Source organism: Drosophila albomicans, chromosome 3 (genome assembly GCF_009650485.2).
Source record: "Drosophila albomicans strain 15112-1751.03 chromosome 3, ASM965048v2, whole genome shotgun sequence".
NCBI lineage: Eukaryota > Metazoa > Arthropoda > Insecta > Diptera > Drosophilidae > Drosophila > Drosophila albomicans.
Window position 1 is genome coordinate 20,334,585 of NC_047629.2, and position 24,315 is coordinate 20,358,899.

At 38.5% G+C, this 24,315-nt stretch overlaps 3 protein-coding genes and 1 long non-coding RNA gene across 13 annotated transcripts in view; 3 read left to right on the top strand and 1 right to left on the bottom strand.

The window, feature by feature from the left end:
- The window catches only part of LOC117566934 (protein grainyhead), a 49,609-nt gene extending 44,494 nt beyond the window's left edge, over positions 1-5,115 (top strand). For 5 of the 7 annotated variants that reach the window (XM_034246556.2, XM_034246559.2, XM_034246561.2 and 2 more), the window contains 4 exons: positions 1,350-1,744; positions 1,867-2,062; positions 3,349-3,413; positions 3,805-5,115. In XM_034246556.2, the coding sequence (XP_034102447.1) occupies positions 1,350-1,744; positions 1,867-2,062; positions 3,349-3,413; positions 3,805-3,931 (783 nt within the window). In that variant the 3' untranslated portion in view covers positions 3,932-5,115. The remainder of the gene's footprint in view (positions 1-1,349; positions 1,745-1,866; positions 2,063-3,348; positions 3,414-3,804) is intronic. The other 2 variants (XM_034246557.2, XM_034246558.2) reach the window with 2 other exon arrangements.
- A 1,982-nt stretch (positions 5,116-7,097) lies between these two features.
- Positions 7,098-24,111, top strand: LOC117566937 (calcium release-activated calcium channel protein 1). Of its 4 annotated transcripts, XM_034246566.2 has the most exons (4): positions 7,098-7,350; positions 16,187-16,732; positions 21,723-21,869; positions 23,314-24,111. In XM_034246566.2, the coding sequence occupies exons 2-4, from the start codon at positions 16,241-16,243 to the stop codon at positions 23,848-23,850; spliced, it is 1,176 nt and encodes a 391-aa protein (XP_034102457.1). In that variant the 5' UTR covers positions 7,098-7,350; positions 16,187-16,240; the 3' UTR covers positions 23,851-24,111. The 4 variants fall into 4 exon arrangements, with proteins under 4 accessions (XP_034102457.1, XP_051861354.1, XP_051861353.1 ...); XM_052005393.1 differs by lacking the exon at positions 7,098-7,350 and having other exon boundaries at positions 15,891-16,732; XM_034246565.2 differs by lacking the exons at positions 7,098-7,350; positions 16,187-16,732 and adding an exon at positions 19,276-21,647.
- Positions 9,723-9,954, bottom strand: LOC127565683 (uncharacterized). Its single transcript, XR_007955013.1, has 2 exons — positions 9,829-9,954; positions 9,723-9,771 (listed from the first exon to the last, which is right to left on the bottom strand). It is a non-coding gene; the product is annotated as an uncharacterized LOC127565683 (long non-coding RNA).
- Positions 11,317-13,343, top strand: LOC117566940 (uncharacterized). The gene has a single exon (XM_034246571.2). The coding sequence runs from the start codon at positions 12,159-12,161 to the stop codon at positions 12,981-12,983; it is 825 nt and encodes a 274-aa protein (XP_034102462.1). The 5' UTR covers positions 11,317-12,158; the 3' UTR covers positions 12,984-13,343.
- Positions 24,112-24,315: the final 204 nt, after the last annotated feature.

A 24,315-nucleotide genomic window follows, 5' to 3' on the forward strand; every position in this document is an offset into this window, starting at 1 on the left:
CACACACACACATCTTAGTCAGCGGCTCGCTGAGCGAAAAGAAGAAGATGGAGAGACAGAGGATGCAGAAGCAAAAGAAGAAGAAGAAGCAGAAGCAAAGATGGAGTTGTGCAGGCGACGTCGACGTGCATTGACCGCGATTGGCGTCGATTCGCGTCGCTGTCTGCCGCAACTTTGGCGATATTTTTGCCAAGATAAAATAAAAGTATGTAATAAAATACAGTTATTTACATGCAGACAAACACACACACACACGCAGCGTGCAGAGTGAGCGGGAGAGGCTTGATATGATGTACAGCAAATGCGCTCTAGGCAAAAAAATTTGTAGTTGTGATAAGCGAAGCGAGAGCAGCTTCATTCAGTGCAGCGCGCAGTGGTGTGAGGGAGAGAGCAGCGCAGAGTGGAGACTGCAGTGTGTGGAGAGTGGAGAGCTACACGAGATGTAGGCAGATAGGCACATCCTCAGCCTTGCATAACTCTAAGCACATAAAAAAATGACTAACAGAGCAGCAGAAGATGTAGAAGCAGTGCATGGAGAGGGGGGAGGGAAGCACAGGAGCGCAGCGCGGGTATATATAGCACTTCCTGCGCCTCAATTGCTGGATTTTTAATTACAAATGCAAAGTGCAGCAGCAACAGCAGAATCTGTTTACACGCAAACCAGCAATCAGCAGCTGTATGCAAGTGTGTGTGTGTGTGTGTGTGCCGCTCACTCAGTCACAGGCAATCAAGCGGCAAAGCAACAACAGCAATAACAACAACAACAAATGGGCAGCTGGTCAGGTGGGCAATTGAGCCGGAGCTTGCAACAACTGCAACTGCAATGGTTTGGGGCGCCGCCGCCGCCGTGTGTATTATTTATGATGTATGCATATTTATGCGGCATCTCCTAACTATTTTATAATAATATCTGCCGCTAGTCCCCCCTCTTGCCCCCTTTCCCCTCTCCCCATTTCCTCTCCTGCTTTTTGGGCGCTGACCCTAACGGTGCTAAAGCCTGGCAAATGCAACAAGTGGCTGCCGCGTTGGTGGCAAAGCAACAAAAACGTGTTTTCTCTCTGTATGTGTGTCTCTACACATTTTGCACTCCAGTGTTGTCTGCCACAGGCTGTGGCAGGCTTATGCCACTTGAAGCACGATACACGAATTTAATTAATAAAACAAAAACCAAAAAAAAAACGAGAAACAAGCAAATGTGCAATAAGTAAAATGTGTGCATCCCCATGCATTTTGATTGATTGCTAATTACAGCTGGGCATTGCTTGCCACCTGGTTGCAAGCTTTGCAAGCCTTGCGCAAAACTCCCGCTAATACTCAACTCTCTACATCTCTCTTTCTCTTTCTTGCAGGGTGCGGAACGCAAGACGCGCGATGAGGAGCGACGTGCCGCAAAGCGCAAGATGACAGCAACTGGACGCAAGAAGCTGGATGAGCTCTATCATCCGGTGACGGATCGCTCCGAGTTCTATGGCATGCAGGATCTGGCCAAGCCCCCGGTGCTCTTCTCGCCCGCCGAGGACATTGAGAAGGTAACAACAACAACAACAACAACTAGCGCTAGCTCTAGCATGCCACCAGTTGAAGAACAAACGTTACACTCAATTGCTTATGCTCCACAGAGCTTCTATGGCCACGAGACTGACTCGCCGGAACTGAAAGGCGCCTCACCGTTCTTGTTGCACGGCCAAAAGGTTGCCACGCCCACGCTCAAATTCCACAATCATTTTCCGCCCGACATGCAGACGTGAGTAAAAATCGTCATCCTTTCACTAGCCCCCAAAACGGACTAGTTACGTAATGAGAGCCTGACTAAAGCGACCTTTCTTTTTTTTGCATTTCATCTTCCTTCCCCATCGCATAATTTAGTGACAAGAAGGATCACATATTGGATCAGAGCATGTTAACCAGCACTCCCATGTCCGACTTTGGGCCACCGATGAAACGGGGACGAATGACGCCGCCAACCACGGAGCGTGTCATGCTCTATGTGCGGCAGGAGAACGAGGAGGTCTACACGCCCCTTCATGTGGTGCCGCCCACCACAATTGGCCTGCTCAATGCGGTAAGCAAAAAAAAAAAAAAAACAAACGAATGCTTGCAACTGTAATGTTGAATTAAGAGACCCAGCATGTGTTTCTTCCTCTCTCCTGTTCCCTCTATCCCAAAGTAATATTCCCCCCAAAAAAAGAACTCACTCTAAAAATCTCTAATACTTGTAACGTCTGTAATTTTGTTCATTTTGGCCCAATTGGTTGTTAAATTCAAATATATATATCTATATAATATGAATTCATGAAAAATTCACGATCCAAAATGTTCAAAGCCTCAAGATGGGAGGTCTCTAAACAATCAAATAAAAACCAAACCAAAAACAAGTTCTTAAGCATAATCCAAATAATAATAATTCATAATTCTTAAACCAACAACAACAACAAAAACCAAACTCCATATCAATCGTAATATTCATATTAAAACCAAATGGAAATTAAATTATAATACCAATCAATAATAAACAAGGCTGCAAAACTGATTACGTCAATGCTAAAACCGGTTTAATTTTTTAATAATTCCACAAATTTCAATTAAATGAAGTAAAATCAATGCACTTTTTCATATTTTGTTAAAAGAAACCATTTTTAAAACAAAATGCTATTTTTAACCCAAAATCAAACTGTTTGTCTATAGCTTAATATTATTTATTTCTTTGTAAAAAGTCAAATTTACATTTCAAATCCAATTAAATTTTATTTTGTTTACGCATTCAAAGCATACAAACCGATTAACCCAAAATTGATATTTAAAAAAGATTTGTAATAATTTAAAACAAATATTCAATCTTAAAGAGAAACCAGGCTTGCAGCCTTGAAAAAAAATATATATATGTGAAAGGATCGTATTGTAGTTGAAACTAATTGAAGCGTCGTAACCATGTCTCATAAAAACAGCTGTCAACCTCATCAAATCAAAACAACCAAAACACATCAGTAGATGATCCAACCAATTAAAATTTATAAATATATTTTATACACTTAACACACAATGCAATGTGGCACAAAAACAAAAAAGTTGGGAACGAACGACTTAAAGATTGGCTAAGAGCAGAAAACAAAAGAAACGAAAAATAAAAAATCAAATTGAAAATTGAAGAAAGACAAAAGAGAAATCGCAAAAACAAATGAACAAAATCACAAACACACACAAGAGTTATAAGAGAAATATTTTAGTTTTCTAGTTAGTTTTTGAACCACTGTCTCGTTACTCGTTACTCGCTACTCGTTACTCGTTACTCGTTACTCGTGCAAAACACAACAGACAAAACATCATATTTCTCTCGTTTCTCAATTGCAGATTGAAAACAAATACAAAATCTCAACAACGAGCATAAATAACATTTATCGCACAAATAAGAAGGGGTAAGTAAGGCGGCAATTCTTTTTTGCCCAGTGCTAAACACTACACTACACTATACTATACTACACCAAAGTGACACTACACTACACACACGACACAACATCACGAACCACCAGCAACCACCACCATCACCCACCGCACCACCAAACACCATCATAATAAAAAAAAAACGAAGAAGAAAAGAAATTACAAAATTTTATCACACGTTCATCCTGTAGTTAAGTCTAAGACTAATTTCTGGCATGAGGCATGGGGTGCTAAAAAAAAAACAAAAAAAGAAAAATAAATAAAATGGTTGCGAACCGACGAAATAATACGCTCTCTATTGACTTTCCTCTCCTTCACAATCTCGCAATCTATTTAATAACACGAGTTGTCTTTAATCTATTGCAGGATTACGGCGAAAATTGATGATGATATGATATCTTTCTACTGCAACGAGGACATCTTCTTGCTGGAGGTGCAACAAATCGAGGATGACCTGTACGATGTGACGCTCACGGAGCTGCCCAATCAGTAGTCGCGTGCTCTCAAAATCAACACTTTCCCCTCCCCCCAAACACACACACACACGCACACATACACACTCAAAAATGTGGACACAATTTTGCTAACAAAAAAGTTGTTTCAATAAGCCATTTATATACATATATAGAAATGTTAAGTTTAGTCCTTAGAGCAGCGTAATATGTCTATCGATAACGATAACGATAACTGAAAACTGAACAAAAATCGAGAACAAATTCGGCGGCGATAACAAAATGTTTAGCTGTACTTATTATGTATATGCATGATATTTGTTTTTTTTATACATATATATCTGTTATTTTAGTAACAATGAGATTACAACAATTCTTTAACAAATTTCAATGCTGTAATTAAGTGAAATTATTCAGATACATCAGATAGATATATCTATACCCATATATATATATATATATATACAATACATATACACGTATCTATGCGTATGTCTTAAGTAAATTTACAAAACAAGAATAGAGTGCAAAATGTCTGTCCAGTAAAACGTAAGTTCGCTCTTCCCCCCGCTCCCTTTAGCTAGACCATAGGTCCCGCCCTCCCCCTCAAAAAAAAAGAACTCCCCTTACTTTGCTCCCCATACTCTATTAAAATATATATGTTTATCTTTATCTATATGCTAACTGATAAATCAAGCTAATGAATTGTACTCGTCTTAAGTCAACATTTTTATTATTGTTAAATATACAAAACAACACAACAATTTGTAATATTTTTTTTCAAAAAAAACTAAAACCTTCCTCCCCCCTCCCCTTGATCGTTTGTTCTACGCCCATGCCCTATTGCCCTTTGACCTTGTTATTTGTGGCTATACATATATATAATGTTGAAATATCTAGGATCTCTGCTTAATGAAAACAAAAAAGAAGCAAGTTAATTAATTAATTCGTTAATTAATGTCGAATGTTTGCCTCCCAAATGCCTAGAACAAAACGAGAAGAATGAAAAGATAACAAAATAAGAATTGTTAACGAAATGGTAAAAAAACAAAACAAAAAACCACACTTTAAAGTAATTAAATTGTAGTTAATTAAGTCGCTCTGCAATAAAACATGTTGATACAAATCTTAATTAAGTCCAAGTTAAGGCAAGAAACAAAAAAACGAAAAACAAAAAACAAAAAAAAAACATAAACTAAAAATGGAAAAAAGAAACAAAAAACAATTGTGTGCATTTGTTGTAAAACAAAAAAAATCTACAAAATAATCAACAAAACGTTAAAAGTTGATACAAAACTAAAAAAGAAGATAATATAGAAAGAACGAAGAGTAAGAGAAGCGAGACAAAATCTGAGAAATGCAGAAAAAAGAAATAAGAAAAAGAGTTTAATTATAATATGATATCATGCATATATAATAATAATTATAACGATGAGAAATGAAATGAAATGAAATGAGATAATTTTATACTTACACACACACATACAGATACACAGTTACACATACAATGACATTTGTGCGTTTACAATCTTTGTTTGCCATAATTAACAGCTTACTTAATTTAATTAACAATTGTTTTACTCGTATTCATTTACCAATTATTACTCGTACATTTAGAAAAGCTGGAAAATTCTTTTGCAGTCCATCTCTTCTGCTTTCCACACACAAATACTCCGCATCAATTGCTCCAATCTTGAACAGTACACAGTTCAATGCTCAATACTATTATTACAATTTACAATTTGTTTATAAACATTGTCCCCCCACTTTTCATCCCGCCCCTCTTTTCTACATTTGTAAGCAATAATTCTTTTCAATTTGTCATCTTTTCGGTGTTGTACATCACAATTTGTTTTTAGTTATAGTTTAAAATGCAACAAGAAAAAAAACACACATAATATTTTATAAATAATTATTATACTTATTATAAATGAGAGAAGTTATTGGCGAATGTGAAGAGTTGAGAGATAGAAGATAGAAGAAGCAGAAAGAACAACAAAAAGATGAGAGAATCGAATATCTTGCCGAAATGTTATAAATCTTTATATTTAGTTATTAGTTGATAAGTTTTATGCTCTTTCTATCATAAACAAATACATATATGCGTATATACATATACACCTATATGTATACCTATATATATATTTAAAAAGCCAATAATTTATTTTTTGTTACCTGTTGGAAAAGATTCCGCGAAAAATAGTAAAAGTTAAAACTGAGAAACAAGTGAAGAACAACACATACAGATTACACTCATGTATGCATGTACGAACTTGACAAATTTTCTAAAACAAATTGTACAATATTATCATAATGAATACACAAAATTTAAATAAAGAACAAAAAATAAATGTGTTTATGCTCTCTGCTCCTTATTGTTGTGCAAATCGTTTACAGCTCGCTGTTAAAACATGTTCGATGCAACCAGATTACACCACATGCGTATCATACAACACCCCTGTTAGTTAACAGTGCGACAACATCGCCGCTGATTAGCATACGACTGTTAATCAATTTCGGAGAAAGCTGCTGTTGCTCAACAAACCTGACCTCCCACATGTGTTATGCTGTGTTAACAGTGTTGGAGCGCACATTGTTTTGTTTTTGTCGGCGTTGCACTTGAGACTTGTTGCTATAGCAACCGTAACGTTTCGCTCTCGCTCTCTTGCTGACTGTCTGCTGTTGAACATGTCTGTTTGGACTTTTCGTAGTTCAGTTTAAGTTTTTCTTTTTGGCTGTGTTGTTGTTGAAGCAGCGAGCAGACCGAGTGTTTTGCCAATAGTTCGCTACATTAGCTTACAAAAAATTAAATGGCAATTATATGAAAGCGTAAATATTTTTATTGCTGTTGGCACTAATATAATTCTAAGAACACACAACTGTGCCTATGATTACCCTTGTTTTCGTTCTAACGAGGCCTGATTTTTTTTGTTTGCCGTCAGTTTGTGTATGTGTGTGCGAGATAAGATCCCCGATGATCTTTGGTGTCAGTGTGAATGATAAAACTGATTATAATTAGGGGCACGACGCATCCCGCAAACAAAACTTAACATTTTTGTGTAGCTAGCGGTCTAGTGAAAAGCCCGACGAGTCGCATTTCCACTTCTCAGTTCTCTTCTGCGTGTCTTTCGTGCCGGTTGTGAGTTGCCACTCAGTCGCTGTCCTTCTCTCGCACATCTCCCACTCGACCCCCACACACACACACACATACAGTTGCACTCGTTACGCTGCACTTTCAAGCTGTGGAATTTGGAATGCCTTAGAAAGCGACAACAGTTGTTGTTAGTTGTTAAAACCGTTATACAAACGACGCTTATCGATCCATTTGTAACGGTTAACCAAAGCAAATGCCAACTAATTGCGTGAGCGAAACATAACGGTACGCCCAAAAAGGATACAAAGAGAGGGACAAGAACAACAGCGACAGCATCATCAACAGCAGCAACAACAACATCAACAGGTAAGCTGCCATTCTGTGTATTTCATTGTGTAACTGTACTAACACTTTCATTTGTATACCCTGTAATTTGTTGTGTATTGTGGTGGCTTAGATTTTTAAGCGATTTATGGTTTATTTATTCAAACAGTCTAATTTGAGCAGCTGTCTAGCCTTATTTGACAATATAATAATAATAATCCTAATTATTTAAATTACTTTTAATCTAAAAAATATTCTACGAAAATTATTATTATTATTATGTGTCAAGTTTGGCACATTATAATAATTTCAAAATTTGACATTGTTCAATTGTAATTACATTGTTCAGCTAATTAGTTTTATATTGTCAAAACTGTAACGATTTTTGTTAATGATTTACGATAGTCTAATAATAGAAGGTAGATTTAAATAACCCACAAAATTTTATATTTTCATCAATGTAATCATAGTACAATAAGCGAGATAACACAGTTTAATGAGCTCACTAATTTAAATTAAAAACAAGTAAGAAAGTTACAGTCGAGTGTGCTCGACTGTGAGATACCCGCTACCCATTTTCAATAAAGGCAAAATATTGCGGTATCATTTTGAAAATATACCGAAAATACTTTTAAAAAAATACTAAAAATATACCAAATGATATGTTTGGTATATCAATATAGTACCGCATTCAAAATATACCATAGACGGCTCAATATACCAGATTGTCAGCCAAAGTAACTAAGACCCCTAGTAAGTAGGCGTTTTTCCCATACAAAAGTATTTCCTAAATAACTTCGACAATTTTTATCTGATCGCAACCAAATTTTCAGGAATCATAACTACTACAGTAATTATTGTATATACCAAAATTCGTAGCTTTAAAATTACACTTGTTATTCGATTTTTTTGATTTGCGGGGGCGGAAGTGGGCGTGGCAAAAATTTGAAACAAACTTGATCTGCGTGCAAACATAACAAATGCTGTCGAAAAAAAATTATAGCTCTATCTCTTATAGTCTCTGAGATCCAGTGTTTCATACGGACAGACGGACAGACGGACAGACACACAGACATACAGACACACAGACACACAGACACACAGACGGACAGACGGACATGGCTAGATCGTCTCGGCTATTGATGCTGATCAAGAATATATATACTTTATAGGGTCGGAGATGCCTCCTTCTACCTGTTACATACATTTCCTGCCGGCACAAAGTTATAATACCCTTCTACCCTATGGGTAGCGGGTATAAAAACTATAATTTAAATAATTATAATACAAATTTCAATTTGTAAATGCAATATTTTTTCGTGGCATTATAAAAAGTTTGAAAAGTGGTATCCTTTAGTGCAGTTTAAGCCATTAAAAACGCTAAAATATAATATATTGCAGTGCAGCTCATTGAATATTTTGAATGATCATAGATGCTGGAATTGTAAAAAAAGTGTTTATTTATTTAAATGAATTTAAGTAAATAGAATATAACAGTTTATGCGGTAGATAACCAAATTATACTGTCTTGCAAACTAGAAAAATTTCAAATTGTTAACGCAAGCATTGTAAAATTGTAAAATTCCTTATGGGGTAACTCAGACTTAAAGTGGCGTTTATAATAATTGATACTTTTAAGAAAATCGTCAATTATTTATTTTCAGTTTTTTCTATAATTTTGCAAACTTCTTTTTTTCTTACATTCATTACCATTACAGGGTATTTGCTCATTGAATATTTCACTTCCCTACTCAAATTCTGTTTTGCGTATACAAAGATTGAAGTTTTCTTAGCGTAGTTTGGTAGTCTATCATATCTGCTATTCGATCATTGTCCAGTTGTGAAAATGCATTTTAATTGGCTGCCAATTAGACTCAATAAAAAGGGCGCGAGCCAAGTGCACACAACAAAGCGGACTGCAGAGCAGTGTGACATTTCGATTCCTGATTCAATTGTGGCACGCGATTGTCAAGTGAATGGAAAGGTTTTTCCAGTAATAACAGTTATTTGCTCATTTCTATTCTGTTGTGTTGTGTTGATGTTGACCATCTCGTGTGTCGCAACAGTTTGTTTGTTTAGTCTGGCAGCAACTATTCATCTTCTGTGTGAACAAAAAATGCAACAATCTTATTTATTTAACAATTAGTGAGGGCATTAATTGCTAATCTGTGTGATTAAAGTGCTTGCGCATGTCTCATTTTTTTAGTATACTCGTATTTATCATTTATCAACATTGATAATTACTCTCGGTAATATGCAGATAGAGTACTTCTGAGATACATGCATAGATGATTAAGTTACAAAGTTCAAATCATGCTCACATCGAATTCCATTCAATAGAAAGAATGATTTGAGTCACATTTCCATTTGCAGCTTCCAATTTCCAGTCGCTAGTAACCTTTTTGCCAATAGAACTTTTGCAACTTCCCGGTTTCCAGTTACAGTCACGGTCTGTTTGCATAACTATAAATTATAAATTATAAATTACGGATAGATTATTTCTATGAAAATTTTGATTACTCAATTCAAATTGGCAATGGAGCGAATTAATTGCACAATACTTGATTATGGCATATTTTAGAGTTATTTCGTTTGAAAAACGTCTGGAATATAATTTATTAACCAACTGGCTGGAAATTGTATTCCGAGAGCTGAGATCCAATAAATCATCTTATATGGCTTCTTTCTCACAATGCTGAAGAGATACCAAAGACAATTTCGATGACTTGTGTAAATTGACTTTGGCTTTTATCTTGGCACACATTTCCCAATGTAATCAATAAACGAAACCCAAACAAGCTGAAAATGTCTTGTTGCCTCGTTTAACGTTTATGAACTGTTAACAAGGCCTTTAAACAATATTTCGTTGATCTTGTTTTCGTTATTCGCTTTCGATTTCGGTTCCGATCGCAATTGTTTTGCTTTGTTGTCGGCAATGATGATACACATCTATTTACAATTGAGAGTGAACGAATAACGCTGTTAAATGTGTCGCAAGTTATTCTTGTTTTATGATTTATTCATAACAAATTTTTATGGGAAGTGGGTGTGACTTAAAATTATGATGCATGACACCAATTAAATCATTTCTACTGGAAGAACCTATTATAAAAACCCAGGAATTAATAACTTGAAGTTTATTCGATAAAGTTCCTTAAGAAATTTAACTTTCTTGAACCAAAAGGGTATTCAATATTCGTTGTGTGTTTACTTAATCTGTCAGAGCGACTTCAATGCACTTAAAGCTTGCAATTGGCTGCCGATAAAGCTTCGTCATGCGATCAGCTGCTCTAAAAGCTTTTGCACTGTTTACTGTGGAACGCATTTACATACATGTATGCTACATTGATTGTCGTGTGGAACACGTTCGCTTAGGAATTTACTGTAATAACTCCGAGCTTGAGAAATTCATAAACCCGTTAGATACGTGAATTTGCATTCCATGCTATCTTGACAATTCGTGTCAACTAATAAACATTTATTATCGTAAATTAAAAATGCATTAGACAATACAGTTAAGGAGTGCATTACAAAACCATTAAAAATAGACGTGCAAATAATGCAAAGAATGCAAGATGTGCTTATCGTTGTCTTTAAATACACATAAAAAAAAAAGTTCAACCTTTTTCCCCCATTCAAACAACAGCTGCCCATGCTGCTGCTCTTTGTGACAAGCGGGTCGCAGAGAGCGAAGTTAACCGCAAAACGTTGTGCTTTTAATCAAAAGTTTTTATAGATTGGCGTCGCGCTTGAGGAAATTGTTAAATGCGCGCAAAGTAATTTCAATTTTTCAATGCGCTCCCCAAAGTCGGAGCAAAGTGAAGAGCGCAACTCTACACGCGTGCTCTCCAATCTCACTCACACACACGCACACTCGCGCCCATGCACGTACAGAGTTTACTTGTTCGCTCTCGCTATCTTTGTCTCGCTAACTTTACGAGCTTTGGCTGCGGCTTTCGCGTGCCTTGCTTGCGGTTGGGCGCTTCTCGTTTTCGTTATTGTTTTCGTGATTTCAGTTTTGAAGATCACTTTGCGCCGAACGGTTCAACAGCGCTCTGTGTGTGCGTGAAACCGAAGCGTGTGCAAGAGAGAGAAAGAGAGAGAGGGAGCCTATAATTAATTTGTGTACTTAAGGCATTAATAAATACAATACGAAACAATAAAAACAAAATCAAGCTGTGCAAACCAAACAACAACAGCATCAGCAACATAAACTTCCTCTTCGATAACGATTGCGATTTGTGTGACTTCTTCAATCGCGGGTCAAACCGATCAACGATATCAATGTCAAGCGATCAAGCAACGATCGATTGACAAGTGCGGCGGGGTCAGAAGTGCGCTGATTAAACACCGTTCAATAGAAGCACGAAACGAAACAGAGAAAAAAGAAACGACAAAAAAACAAGGTGGAAACGGCGCGAAACACGTTTTGGTTGTGTGTTTTCCAGAAAGCAACTACAACGAACAACGCACAAATCAAATAACAACAAAATAACTGAAATTATTGTCGCTGAAAACAGGCCCCAAAAAAAAAAGTGAATACGAAAAAAACAAAACAATAACAGCGCAGCGCAGCGCAGCCGGCTGTTGTGCTCAGGGCCAGGCTAGATCGTTTTAGACCAGATCGGAGTGATCGCAGTGAACTTGCCAGCTGAAGTCGAAGCTCAAAGCTCGAACTCGAGCTCGATCTCAATCTCGGAAGCGTGTCGAGTGCTCTGGCCAAATATGAGCATAAGCCACTAGCCTACAGAGACAGACACGTAATCCAAGCAGCCGTGACTTGCACACACACATACCTACACACTTACTATATAATAGATATATCGACCTCTCACTCGCACTTGAAGAAGATGGAACGCTCGCATAGTTGCAGCAATTTCGCTGCGCAAACGATTGCGCAACTGCAAGCGGAGCCGCCACTTGCCACCAGCAGCGACAACTTGCCACAGAGCTGCCACAACAGCCACTTTCCGCCCAACAAGCCGCTGCGCAAGCGTCGCAAGCTGCAGCGCCAACAATCGGTGCATGTAGACGATGCGTCCATGGACTGTGAATGCGCCTATGCCGCCGATCTCGAGGAGAATGTGGATGCGGATGCCGATGATGATAATGTGCCGCATCTGCTGCCTAGCAAACATGCCACACAGCTGCTGCAGCGTCACATCTCGTGCAGCAGCCAAAGCAGCGGTGGCCACAGTCGCTGTCTGCGGCACGAGGATTCCTTCGATTCGTGCAGCACGGCCCCCGACATGAGTCCCCAAGCGGTGCGGCAACATCGCTTTAGCAGTCTCCTGCTGCGCGACAGTTCCGTCTCCATGCAATCCGACTCGAGTCGCTACTCGAGTGTGGACAGTCTGCTGGAGTCACGCAAACCTGATCCCGAGGCCATACTCATCAATCTGGGCTTCGGACCCGTCGGTACCGAGGACATGTTGTCACGCATTCCCAAGCGTTTCCTCAAACCCTCCAAGGTGCCGGGCATCGACACGGAGGCGTTCGTCAAGCGTCTGCAGTTGGCCAGTTCGTTGGCCGATTCGAGTGCGCTTGGTTATCGGGGACTCACGTCCAGTTCGGATCAGCCGCCGTCGTCGATTGTGGCAAAGATTATGCAACGCTTCGAGGTTAACAATCAGCGCAAAAAGTCCATGGGCAACATTGGCCACACGATACGCTGATCACTTGTCAGCGGGGAATTCCCACATTCCTCTTGTATCTTGTATTTTTAGTTGTTAAAATCCCTCATGTCAATTGCAATCCCATTTTATTTTTTGTTTTTAAGTTTTATTCGTAAGTCAGCCAAGCCAAGCCAGCCAAAGGGGGATTTTCCCCCGTTTTGTGATGTTCATCTTGTCCATTAGCTGTTAGTTTTGTGCCGCGTACTTAGCTCTATATTATCATATATGTTTTGTATTACTGTACCATTCAGAACCCACACGTTTGCCCATCTATTGTATTTACCATTGTTTAGCATTACGACAAACATTGTTAGAACTTAAGTTTTTAAGCATTAAAAATACGCAAATTTACAAATTGAAGTGATGGAAATTTTATTTATTTATTTTTGCTTAGAATGTAGGTTTCTATACGCAACAATAGTAGTTCTAGGTCAACAAATCGAGTATCTGTTTAAATATTTGCCACGCTCTAAGCAACCGTTAACAGCTGTGTTAGCATAGCAGACACTGTTAAGCTAACAGAGAGCTTAAGCCAACGTCCTGGAAACGTCTGTTAACAGTGCATGTTTTACTCTCTTAACTTAGCAGAGTTGTTGACATATGTTAAGAGTGCTTGCTTTACAGTGTAAAGTTTACACTTTTAACTTAGCAGAGCTGTTGACGTACACTGTTCAGCTAACAGAGCGATTGTCCTATCTGTTAAGAGTGCTTGCTTGACACTTTTAAGTTAACAGCGATCGTTCTATCACTTAACAGCGCTGTTGCTTTATCTTTAAACTTAGCGCAGATCATTCTATCACTTAACAGCGCTGTTGGTTAACACTTTAAGCTTAACAGAGCTGTCAAGTGCATATTTATGAAGCTTCAACAAATGGCGTATTTTTTATTGATTAGAATTATGTATGCTGTGCTGTTAAATTTAGCAACCTTCGTCATAAGCCAGACAAACAAAACGTCAACACCAAGCAAAAAATAATAATAACAAAAAAAAGTACAAAGTATAAGAAGCAGAAGGAAAATAACAAACAAATTCATTTGCAAACTTGAAGATATCTACACAAATACATTTTCAAGGGCCCGTGACTGTAGTTGGGCATATCTAGAAAAAATACTTAATATATTATAAATATTTGTTATTGTCGTTGTTGTTGTCGACTGTTGTTGCTATTGTTGTTGTCGTTACTTTGTTATCGAAAGGCAATTTTCGTTCTGAGAATTATGGTTTATTATTAGCTCGATGACTTGACGAAAAAATGTAAACGAGGCTCTGAAAGAGGTGAGCTGAGCAAGTAGAGTGCTGCTTGGAGGGCGATTTTGTGAGTACTACAAGTATTTATTTGTTGTACTTGAGTTTATTGATTTTAATTGGCATTAATTGTGCTGGGCCCAAACGTGTGCCGAGAGCAGAGAGCAGAGAAGTCGAAGCAAGTTCCTGGTCCACAATCCACAATCATCATCACGATCATGGCGTATGCAATTGAAATGAGACTCCCAGTTGAACCGTGTGACTCTTTGTCTATTTTGAATTGTCTATTTGCCGTTTGCCGTTTGCCATTTGCAAAAGCAAACAAAGCGTCGCAGTTTGCTGATAGTCTGATAAGAATTGTATTTACGCATATTTGTGTTTGCGACACCTTCAAAGGTGGCGCAGGGCAGGCAAAAGAAGAAGCAGAAGAAGAAGAAGAACCCCCACCCAGGAAATCCATTAACAAAAAAAAAAACCCAAAAGCAAAATAAATAATATAAAACGATACTGTTGCGGCACATGACTCGACCCAGGCACTAACTGTAGCTGTTGCTGTAGCTGTAGCTGTATCTATTTGCCAAATTAATTCACAAGCAAAACCAAAAGCAGAATCCGATAAAAGAAACTATAGGTAAAAGAGATTTACATACCGATTTATTTACATATCAATCTGTATCTGTATCTTTGTTGAGGCTGCAACTGTATCTCGCAGATACAAGTACTCAAGTACAATTACTATGTGTCGCTCAGGTAACTGATTGACAGAGCGCTTTCTTCGGCGACTTGTGGCAAGTTGCTAAGCTGGCAAGTTCAAGGCATAGACAGGCAAACATATACACACATGTATGTATGTGTGTTTGGTTGACAAAAATAAAAGCAGCTCGTCGAACGCCCACGCCGGAAGCGAAAAAAGCAAAACAGCAATATCAACAAAGGCAAAAACTGCGAAAGCGTAGCGAGACAACAAATATAACAACAGCAGCATATGCAAAATTAAAATGTATGTCACTGCTAGCGGAGAAGAATGCATTTCATTTATTTGCGTTCAAAATAATTTAATTAGCTCACAATTCGTGGGCGTTTGATTAATGGGCCTAACGGCATTTGCTCTTTTTTTATTCATTTTATTCTCAATATATTTAGCTTTTTGGCAACATTGGCATTCAAATTACCACACGAACATAATTTATGGCCAGTGTTTAAATTTTAGCATTTAAACATTTGTTTAAGCTTATTTGATTATTTTATTTAGATGTGCCATATTTAAAGATGGCGCGCAAAATGGCAGCGCTGCCAACTGCAGTTGCAGTGCAGTGTAGCGTTGCCACCGTACATAATAAACGACAGTGAGTTTCTCAGTTGAGCAACGCTTTTCACATAATATTTTGAAATGCAATAAAATGGCTAAAAGCAAATGAGGAAAATAGAAAAATTATTCTATAGCCAATACATATATTATTTGAATGCTAAATACAAACAAAAAAGATTTTGTCCTCTTCTAATGATGTTGCAACTTGCAAGACAGTAAAAACAACCAAGAAACTGAAAATAAATTCGATAAATTATAAATGGTATATTTTACGGCTGGAGTAGTATTCATTTGATATATTGGGTATTTCTTAAAGCGTTTGGCGCGGTCACACTGCCTGTTGATTATTAGTCTGATTTTGTTGTCTCAGTTGTTCGCACTGTTGACGCTAGAAAAAAGCGCGTACTTAATATGTGAACATAAGCAATACGTCTTAATAATAATTAATATGTAAATTACTGTCGTATACAGATGTTTTAATTTTAATTTACCCACTGTTCCTAACGTACTTAATCCACCAACACAACTTGTCTCTTGTCGCGCCGTCTCTGTCTGTCTCGTTCGTCTTGTGTATTGTGTGTGCTTGTTTTCTTATTCTTCTGGCGTCTTTATTGGAATACATACAAACAAAATGGGTGCTTTCTCAAGGAATTTGGACGCCGCTTTCGCCGCAACTGAGAAGACACCCCAGTACTGCTCAAGATGTCTGTGTGGCACACAACAAGCTCAGCTGGTGTTGGCCTAGAGACGCTCAACGCAACCTCAGCATCCAATCAATTGCAACAACTGCAACAGCAGCCACAACAACAGCAACAACAACAATCGACGACGCCAGCGTCAATCAAAGCCCTACGCCATTCTGCCGGCAATTTGAACTTGAGTACATTCGTACACCCAATTGGCAGTGAGATTAACACGTCAGCGAGTGCTCAACATTTTCAGCACGTCGTCGCCGCTGCTGTCGCAGCAGCAACAACAATAGCAACTGGTCAACAGCACCAAAATCAGCAGTTGCATTTCCATCCATACAACAATAACAATAACAATCACAGCAACAATAATAATAATCACTTTGGCAGTAGTTCGGGCAGCAGCAATAACGGTAACGGCAACGGCGGCGCTTTCGCCTTCAAACGTTCCAGCTTTAGCAACTCGGCATCACAGCTGCCAACATCCAGTCAGAATCTCTCAAAGGTAAGTTCAAAAATATATTTACAAATCAATCATATTTGCACACTTTTTTTCCTCATTATTCATTCCTCCTCCCACTCACTCATTCTCTCTCGCCTTCATCTAATACGCGATATTTATTTGGTGGAAAGTTTAAGCCGCTAACGCGCTGCTGGCAATTCTCCAAAGCGAAAACAACAACAAATTGCGGCGAATTCGTCGCGTTTCACGGGCAACGAATTCTCGCCTTAAACTTGGCCTCCATTTCAAGTGGAACCAGATCCCACTCGCTTTGCGTGTATTAGGAGAGTGTCTCTCGCTCTATGCTTATGTTTGTGTGTGCGTGTGTAATATTTAAAAAATATTTTTACCTGCGACTTATTTTTGTTGCTTTTTCACATCGTACAATCGATCTTGCCGCTGACGTCATGTGAGGCTCTCTCTATTGCTGTTCTTTTTTGGATAACTCAGAACTCAAAATGTTTTCGCCCCATCCTTAAATTCAAATAAATTGGCCTCGTGCTGCGTTTATTGTTGTGCACACCCTTGGTAGGGTTTTTATCACATGTTGGCATGCGATAAACAAAAATTTGGCGACTTTAATGATGCCCCCTCCTTGTTTGCTTAATCTGTTTGTATTCCAATATCAATTTTGCTTTCAATTCCAACGGCAACGAAGCGAATTCGAGTTGTGATAACGTTGTAAAGAACTTAACGCAACATATGTAAATACACACAACGCGTAAACTTCGATTAAACATAAAATAAAAGCAAATTCCGCTAAACCGACATAAGCTTTTTAGGAGAATAAGTAGGTTAAATTTGATAAAGACATTAAGGTCGTTACTTGCTATTCACAATTGCAAACTTCAATCAACTTTAAAAACAAGCACTTGTTTGACAGAATTGTAATTTAAAAATACGATAATGATTTCATAGTGTAGATGCAGCCTATTGTTAATTATTATTAGGTGAAAGTCAAGTATAAAGTTCAGTATTAATAGTAAGTTTATTTATGCGGTTAATTTGTTTTCTCTAGATTACGAAACCTTTCGGACTTATAAAAAATAAATAAATAATAAAGTCTACAATAGAAAAATAAATAAATAATAAAGTCTACAATAGAACTAGCACTTTCCGAAGTATATAATTATAATTTACATGCTCTTATAATTCTTATTAAAACAACAAACTAAATGTTGTTATTTATAATAGTTAGTTTTCATAATAGTTATTTCAATTTGAAGAGATATCGTTGCTTATCAATTGTAACCTGGCAAAACTTGTACACCTCTCATTGGTTGAGGTATGATTTGATTATTCTTTAAATAGATTTGGTAGTTACGTTATCAGATGTCTGTTTCAGATAGTTAAGAATATATCAGACTGGAATTACATAAGATTACTTCATTTTATAACAAGTGAAAGTAAAAAATAATACTCTGAAATATATGTATTTCCCAAAGACTCACTGTAAATTGTACTTATTAAATTTCAATTCTTATTTCTGCAAATATTCCAATATTATAAATTTTAATGTATTTAAATGTTTTATATTTGCTGAATTCGTTAGTAATACATAAACGTTTTATAAAAATGAAAGCAAGCTCAATGTGTTTCAAATATTCTTCTCTATTTTTTAGTTTAGGTTTCAAATCAATGTATTTTCCTTTAAGAGAATTAAAGTTGAAAATGTATAGTATAGGAAGATTCAAAATCTGTGGTTGAAGTACTGAATTAAAGGAACGCGGTTTATTGATATTTATTTGTTTTGTGGTTGGGCATTAATCACACTCCGTTGACTGTTAACCGTTCTCCATTATCATCATTACTGTGATATATATAATATATTTAAGGAGAAAACCATCAATACTGGAAATTGCAATCGGATCGTTAGCTTCGAACGACAGTTCTTTCCAGAAGTTATTCGTGGAACGGGGTTCGACACCTGTGTATGAGTATAAGCACATTAATTGGCCATTTGTATTACATTCCAGTCGCTTTCTGTCGATGCTTTCCCTTCATTTTGTTAATTGATTGGTGTCAACTGAATGGTCAGCGTTGTCATCTATAAAAATCTAATTGAATGTACATTCAATCACTGCATAGTTCAGGGTTATGACCGACCAACAAATAATATGCCAACTGCCAATTGTGCCAAGTGGCGAACAAGCAGCATTTTGTATCATTTTATTTCCCCATTGATGAGCATCAGATGGGCGACAGGTAGAAAATACGCTGATTGATCGCTGCCAAGAGAGTGTGGGAGAGAGTGAGACAGTGGGAGAGAGCGAGAGCGAGAGTGGGAGCAAAGACTGTCCACACCGACGCGTCGCACTTCTGTCTCGTTTTTGCATTTTGTAATTTTGGTTGTTTTCCGCTTTCCGTTCTGTTTCTGTTTCTGTTCACATGTGCTGCCCCTCGAGCCGCCAATGTTTTTTTAGTTTCTTTTCTATTCGGTTTAATTCAAATGGCACTTTGTAATTCGATTTTCTATTGTTATATTGTAGTTGTTGTTATTGTTGTTGTTTCTGTCGTCGCAGGCTGCCGTTGTTGTCGTCGCCGTCGTCGCCAAATTGATTGTCGAATTTGAATATCACGCGCGCCGCCGCCGACAGTTCAGCAACCAACGCCAACGTCGTCGCATCGACATCGCCATCGCCGTATCAGTATCAGTTAGTTGTTAACTAGACGTTGTCGCGCGTTCGCACCTTCAACCAACCGCCCACCACCCACTACTTACCGATTCACGCAGCAATCGACCGACCACAACAGCAACGAATCTCACCGGCGCGTTTGTGTATGTGTGTGTGTGTCTGGCAAGGAATACGGAGAGTGCACAAGACCAAAGGAGAGAGTGAGGAGCAAATACTGTGGCTAAATAGTTGAAATTTGTCGAAATCGAGCCGCATTGCAATTCAATTTAATTAAAATTAATTCATTTGTCTTCGTCGCTTCGTTCCGTTGCCGTGAACTTGTCCCCGTGATCGTGATTAAGGCCTTTTGTTTTTGTTGAGCGCACAAAAGGAAACGATAAAAGTTAAGTGCGCCTAAAACGCGTCTCCATAATCGCAGTTCTAATGATCGGTAATCGTTTATCGATTCGGAAAGCTTAGCTCACGTACGATACCAATACACGCATACATGGCAGACGTGCTCATAAATATGTGCTAAATTGTGTTATTGTGCTTTATTGACACATTCATTTTACATTTTTATATGCTATAAAATGTTTATAAATAAAAAGTAAATATTTAAATACGCTAGACTAGCCACAAACATACACATTCGCACACACACACACAAGCTAATGCCAAAACACGCAAAGAGCTGCAAGAAGAAAGAGAGAGAGAGAGAGAGCACTAACAAGCTGCTAAACAGTTTGTTGCCAAGAAGCCGACCGACAATTAAACCAAGCAAACGATTATTGTGTGTGCGTGTCGCAGTGTGAGTGCAATTGCCTTCCAATCAATACGCGAAGACGTCGGGCAAACAGAAAACAAGCAAACAATAATAATTAATAAGAACAAACTGGAAACTGCAAAAACAACAAGAAACAGCAAAGTGAGCGCTATCAGCAATAGCCATCTATTAAAATGAATGGCAAGAACGCAGCCAAGTGAAGCGAGCTTTTTTTGTGTCGTGTATTGAGAGCAGCTTAGACTGTTCACTGCTCAGAGAGCGAAAGTTTAAATTGATAGTGCAAAGGAATTGCCAAAGTGTTAAGCTCTCTTTTACTCTCACTTCGACTTACACTTAAAGTTTGAGCGTTTTAACAAAAAAAAAAGAACTTTGAAATTCAAAATAAATTCTAATACACAACATGCAAATAAAGAACCGTGTGTGTGTGTTTGTGTAAGTGTTAAGTCTGATAAGCAGTATGTACGCATAAACAGAAGGGAGAGAGTAGTGAATAAGTGAGAGCAAGAAAGTGAAGTGCAGCAAAGCAGCCTAATTAAATTGACAATACAAACAACAACTGCACATGCGTTCCAATTGCTTTGAGGTGCCGCTTAAACCGCCGCGACGCCAAAAGCTTTCGCAATCAACAGACAACCAAAGGGAGAAGGGCGAACTGCAAGGAGCGACAAAGAAGGAGAGAGAACAACTGTTGACACAGAATCTATCCGGCAGCAAAAGTAGCACCAACATAATGTACTCAAATCTACGCTACGCTCGCACAAATCTCAGCCACAGCAGCCTGCTGCTGAATCAACAGCAGAGCTCATTCGATGGCAGCGAGCATCCCACATCGACAACGGAGCGAACTGAGAGCAGCGAGACGCTCGACACGCCGCTATCAACAACAACCCGGGAGCTACCCAACGAGAGGGAGCGCGAACGCGAGCGAGAGAGCGAGAAGGAAGTGCTCTCTCAACAAGCGTTGCCACTGTCACTGCCATTGGCTGCCGCCAACCGCCCGCTGCTGCCCCCTGCGGCAAGCAGACGCTATGCGCTAGCAAGTGCGCTGCATGCCACAGCGAAGCTAGCGGCCAGCGTGGATGCCTATACAGCAGCGGCCACTGCCAATGCGGCGAACAACTCAGCGAGTGCTGCTGGGCATTGCTATGGCGACTACAGTCTCTGTGATTCGTATCGCCCCTCGAGACTGAGTCAGTACCAACAACAGCAGCAGCAGCTACAGCAACAGCAATTGGGATTCAGTCGTTACACCCACTCGGTGCCGAGCAGCATTGTCGGTTCGACGCGATATTTAAACTACAGCAATTTGCATTCGAATTCGCCGCACGCGAGCTCGCGTCGCTTCAACGCGCAGCAACAAGCATCGCCGCCACCTCCGCTGTCGTCGTCGTCTGCTTCAGCGTCAGCTTCAGCGACTTCGCCACCGTTGTTCCCATTGCCAGGGTCAGGGACAGGGACAGGGTTAGGGCCAGCAGCAGCAGCAGCCGCAGCAGCTGTAGCACCACCACCCCCTATAGTACAGTCATACTCCAGTGCATGCCCTCCTATTAAGTTGCGCACATATCAAGAGCATCAACTCTCTCGTTTTCAGCCACGCCGCACCGCCCGCAGCAGCATGTCGCAGTCTGGCGAGGATCTACACTCGCCCACCTATTTGTCCTGGCGCAAGTTGCAGCTCAGCCGAGCCAAGCTGAAAGCGTCCAGCAAGACATCAGCTCTTCTATCTGGATTCGCCATGGTGAGTGTACTTCTTATATTTTCCTTCTTTTTTTTACTAAAGTTATCGCATTAAGTACGTAATTAGTTGGGCTGATTTGTAGCAGCATAACTGTATAAATATAAATATAATTTAATTAAAAGTTCAAATATTTTTAAATGCCCTGTAAACATCAAATAGTTGCATAGGTCATGCTAGACGTTTTACTACACGCAAAATAAATAGGATAGAGTATTTAGTATCCAATGAAAACTTAAATTCGATTTATACATTTATTAATGATATTTGCCTAAATTATTTCTATATTATTTATTTATTTTACCAAAAGGTACACTGAAATTCGATTTATATGGTACATTTAGTAGTTTGTTTGTCTTCATTATTTGTATTTTATTTATTTTCATTAATATCCAATGAAAACTTCAATTTGATTTATACATTTATTATAAATAATTTGTCTCAATTATTTATATTTTATTTATTTTTCCTTATCATACATTCACTTAGGCTTATGATACATCACTTAGTCATCCAAATTTGTATTATTTTCTTCTACAAACATTGTTAACAATATTATAATTAACAAGATAAAGTGTGGGAAGGAAAAACTAACTTCGTTATAAAGAGTTAATCTTGCTTATCTATATAAAAACATGTTTTATGGTTAATACACGTTAAACTTAACTTACTATACATGCAATACTTCAGTTCTTTAAACAATAGAGTAATTTTACCATTGTTAAATATTCAAAAGCTTGCTTTAATATAGAGTGAATTTAACAAACACATTATTTATTTTAGTCGGGGAAAAAGTTTAGTTAGCTGACGTGATTTCAAGTTTATAACAAACACGTATGTTTTTGATTAACATTTTAAACATCTAATTTGCTCTCATCAATCATGTATGTATATGATGCATGTTCGAACATATTATATAAAGGGTATTTAACAGTAAATCGCCAAGAAATAGTTTTTATTTAGTTAACTTTAATTTCTATTTTTTACCATACATACTATATTTTTAATATTAATATGCTCAACATGTCGAGCATGTTCAATACAATTTAGTCATACATTATGTAAAAATTAATAGGATGTGTAAACAGGGTATTCAGCATTCGATCAGTCTGTGTAGGCGCTTAATTGTTGGCATACCACTGTGAAATATATAGCGGACAAACAAACAGGCGAGGATAATCGCATAAATATGCATGAATATCTATCGAATATATTCGCACTGCTTCTGCTTCGGTTGCTGCCAAAAAGGCCGCAACAAGAATTGGCTAATAATATAATTAAAGCACACACAGATATACACTCATATCTATCATACACTACATAATGAAAGGCGACAAGTTTGCTAGCAGAGTGCTTCCGCTCTCGGTCTCGCTCTCTCCTGCTCAGTCTTCCGTTTCGGTTTCTCTCATTCCAATTCTAATTGCTCTACTCTCGCTTTTCGTCGCAGGTGGCCATGGTGGAGGTGCAGCTGGATAAGGAGACACTTGTGCCACCCTCGATGCTGGTGGCCTTCGCCATTTGCACCACGCTGCTGGTGGCCGTTCACATGCTGGCGCTGATGATCAGCACCTGTATTCTGCCCAACATCGAGACGGTCTGCAATCTGCACAGCATCTCGTTGGTCCATGAGTCGCCGCATGAGCGTTTGCATTGGTACATTGAGACGGCCTGGGCATTCTCAACGCTGCTGGGACTGATACTCTTTCTGGTGGAGATTGCGATATTGTGCTGGGTGAAGTTCTACGATCTGAGCAAGGAAGCCGCCTGGTCGGCGGTGGTTGTTCTCATACCCGTCATGGTCGTGTTTCTTGCCTTTGCCGTGCACTTTTATCGCTCGCTGGTAACGCACAAATATGAGGTGACCGTGTCGGGTATACGGGAGCTGGAGATGCTCAAGGAGCAGATGGAGCAGGATCACCTCGAGGTACACAACAATGCACGCAACAATGGATTTAACTATGGCGCTTCCGGCGATATTGTTTAGCCGGCGAAAGACGAACTCTGGCACCCGAGTAATCGAGTAATCGTTAACATAGAAAAGACATAAATAAGGCCACGGCCAAGAGACGTTAACATTAAATTTTAGACTACAAATCGGTTCAGATGTGGAATTTGTAGCAAATGCAAATTGTGATACGCATAAGGCAATATACTATACTTTATATATAAACATACAATTAAATGAAAAGAAAAGAAAATGAGAAACTACTTTACATACACTTATTAAACGAATAATGTAAGACGATATACGATGTGTATTTACGTTCGATATTCGATCCGTTTGTTTTGTGTGCACGGATCCGAGTCCTTACTGTATATTTATTGGTAGTCCCTATGTGTAAGCGATATCTCGCTCGTAATTTATATACTTAATTAAAGAGAATGTTTTATTTTCCTAGACATAAGCAAAGATGTCGCAATTTCTAACTCCTTTGCTAAGTCCCCCAAC

Excerpts from the sequence above, each read along its gene's own strand:
- LOC117566940 (XM_034246571.2), top strand. The coding sequence starts at position 12,159 with ATGGAACGCTCGCATAGTTGCAGCAATTTCGCTGCGCAAACGATTGCG.
- LOC117566937 (XM_034246565.2), top strand. The coding sequence starts at position 20,694 with ATGCGTTCCAATTGCTTTGAGGTGCCGCTTAAACCGCCGCGACGCCAA. Across the intron at positions 21,648-21,722 it reads TAGCACCACCACCCCCTATA|CCACGCCGCACCGCCCGCAG; the intron begins GTACAGTCATAC and ends TCTCGTTTTCAG. Across the intron at positions 21,870-23,313 it reads TTCTATCTGGATTCGCCATG|GTGGCCATGGTGGAGGTGCA; the intron begins GTGAGTGTACTT and ends TTTTCGTCGCAG.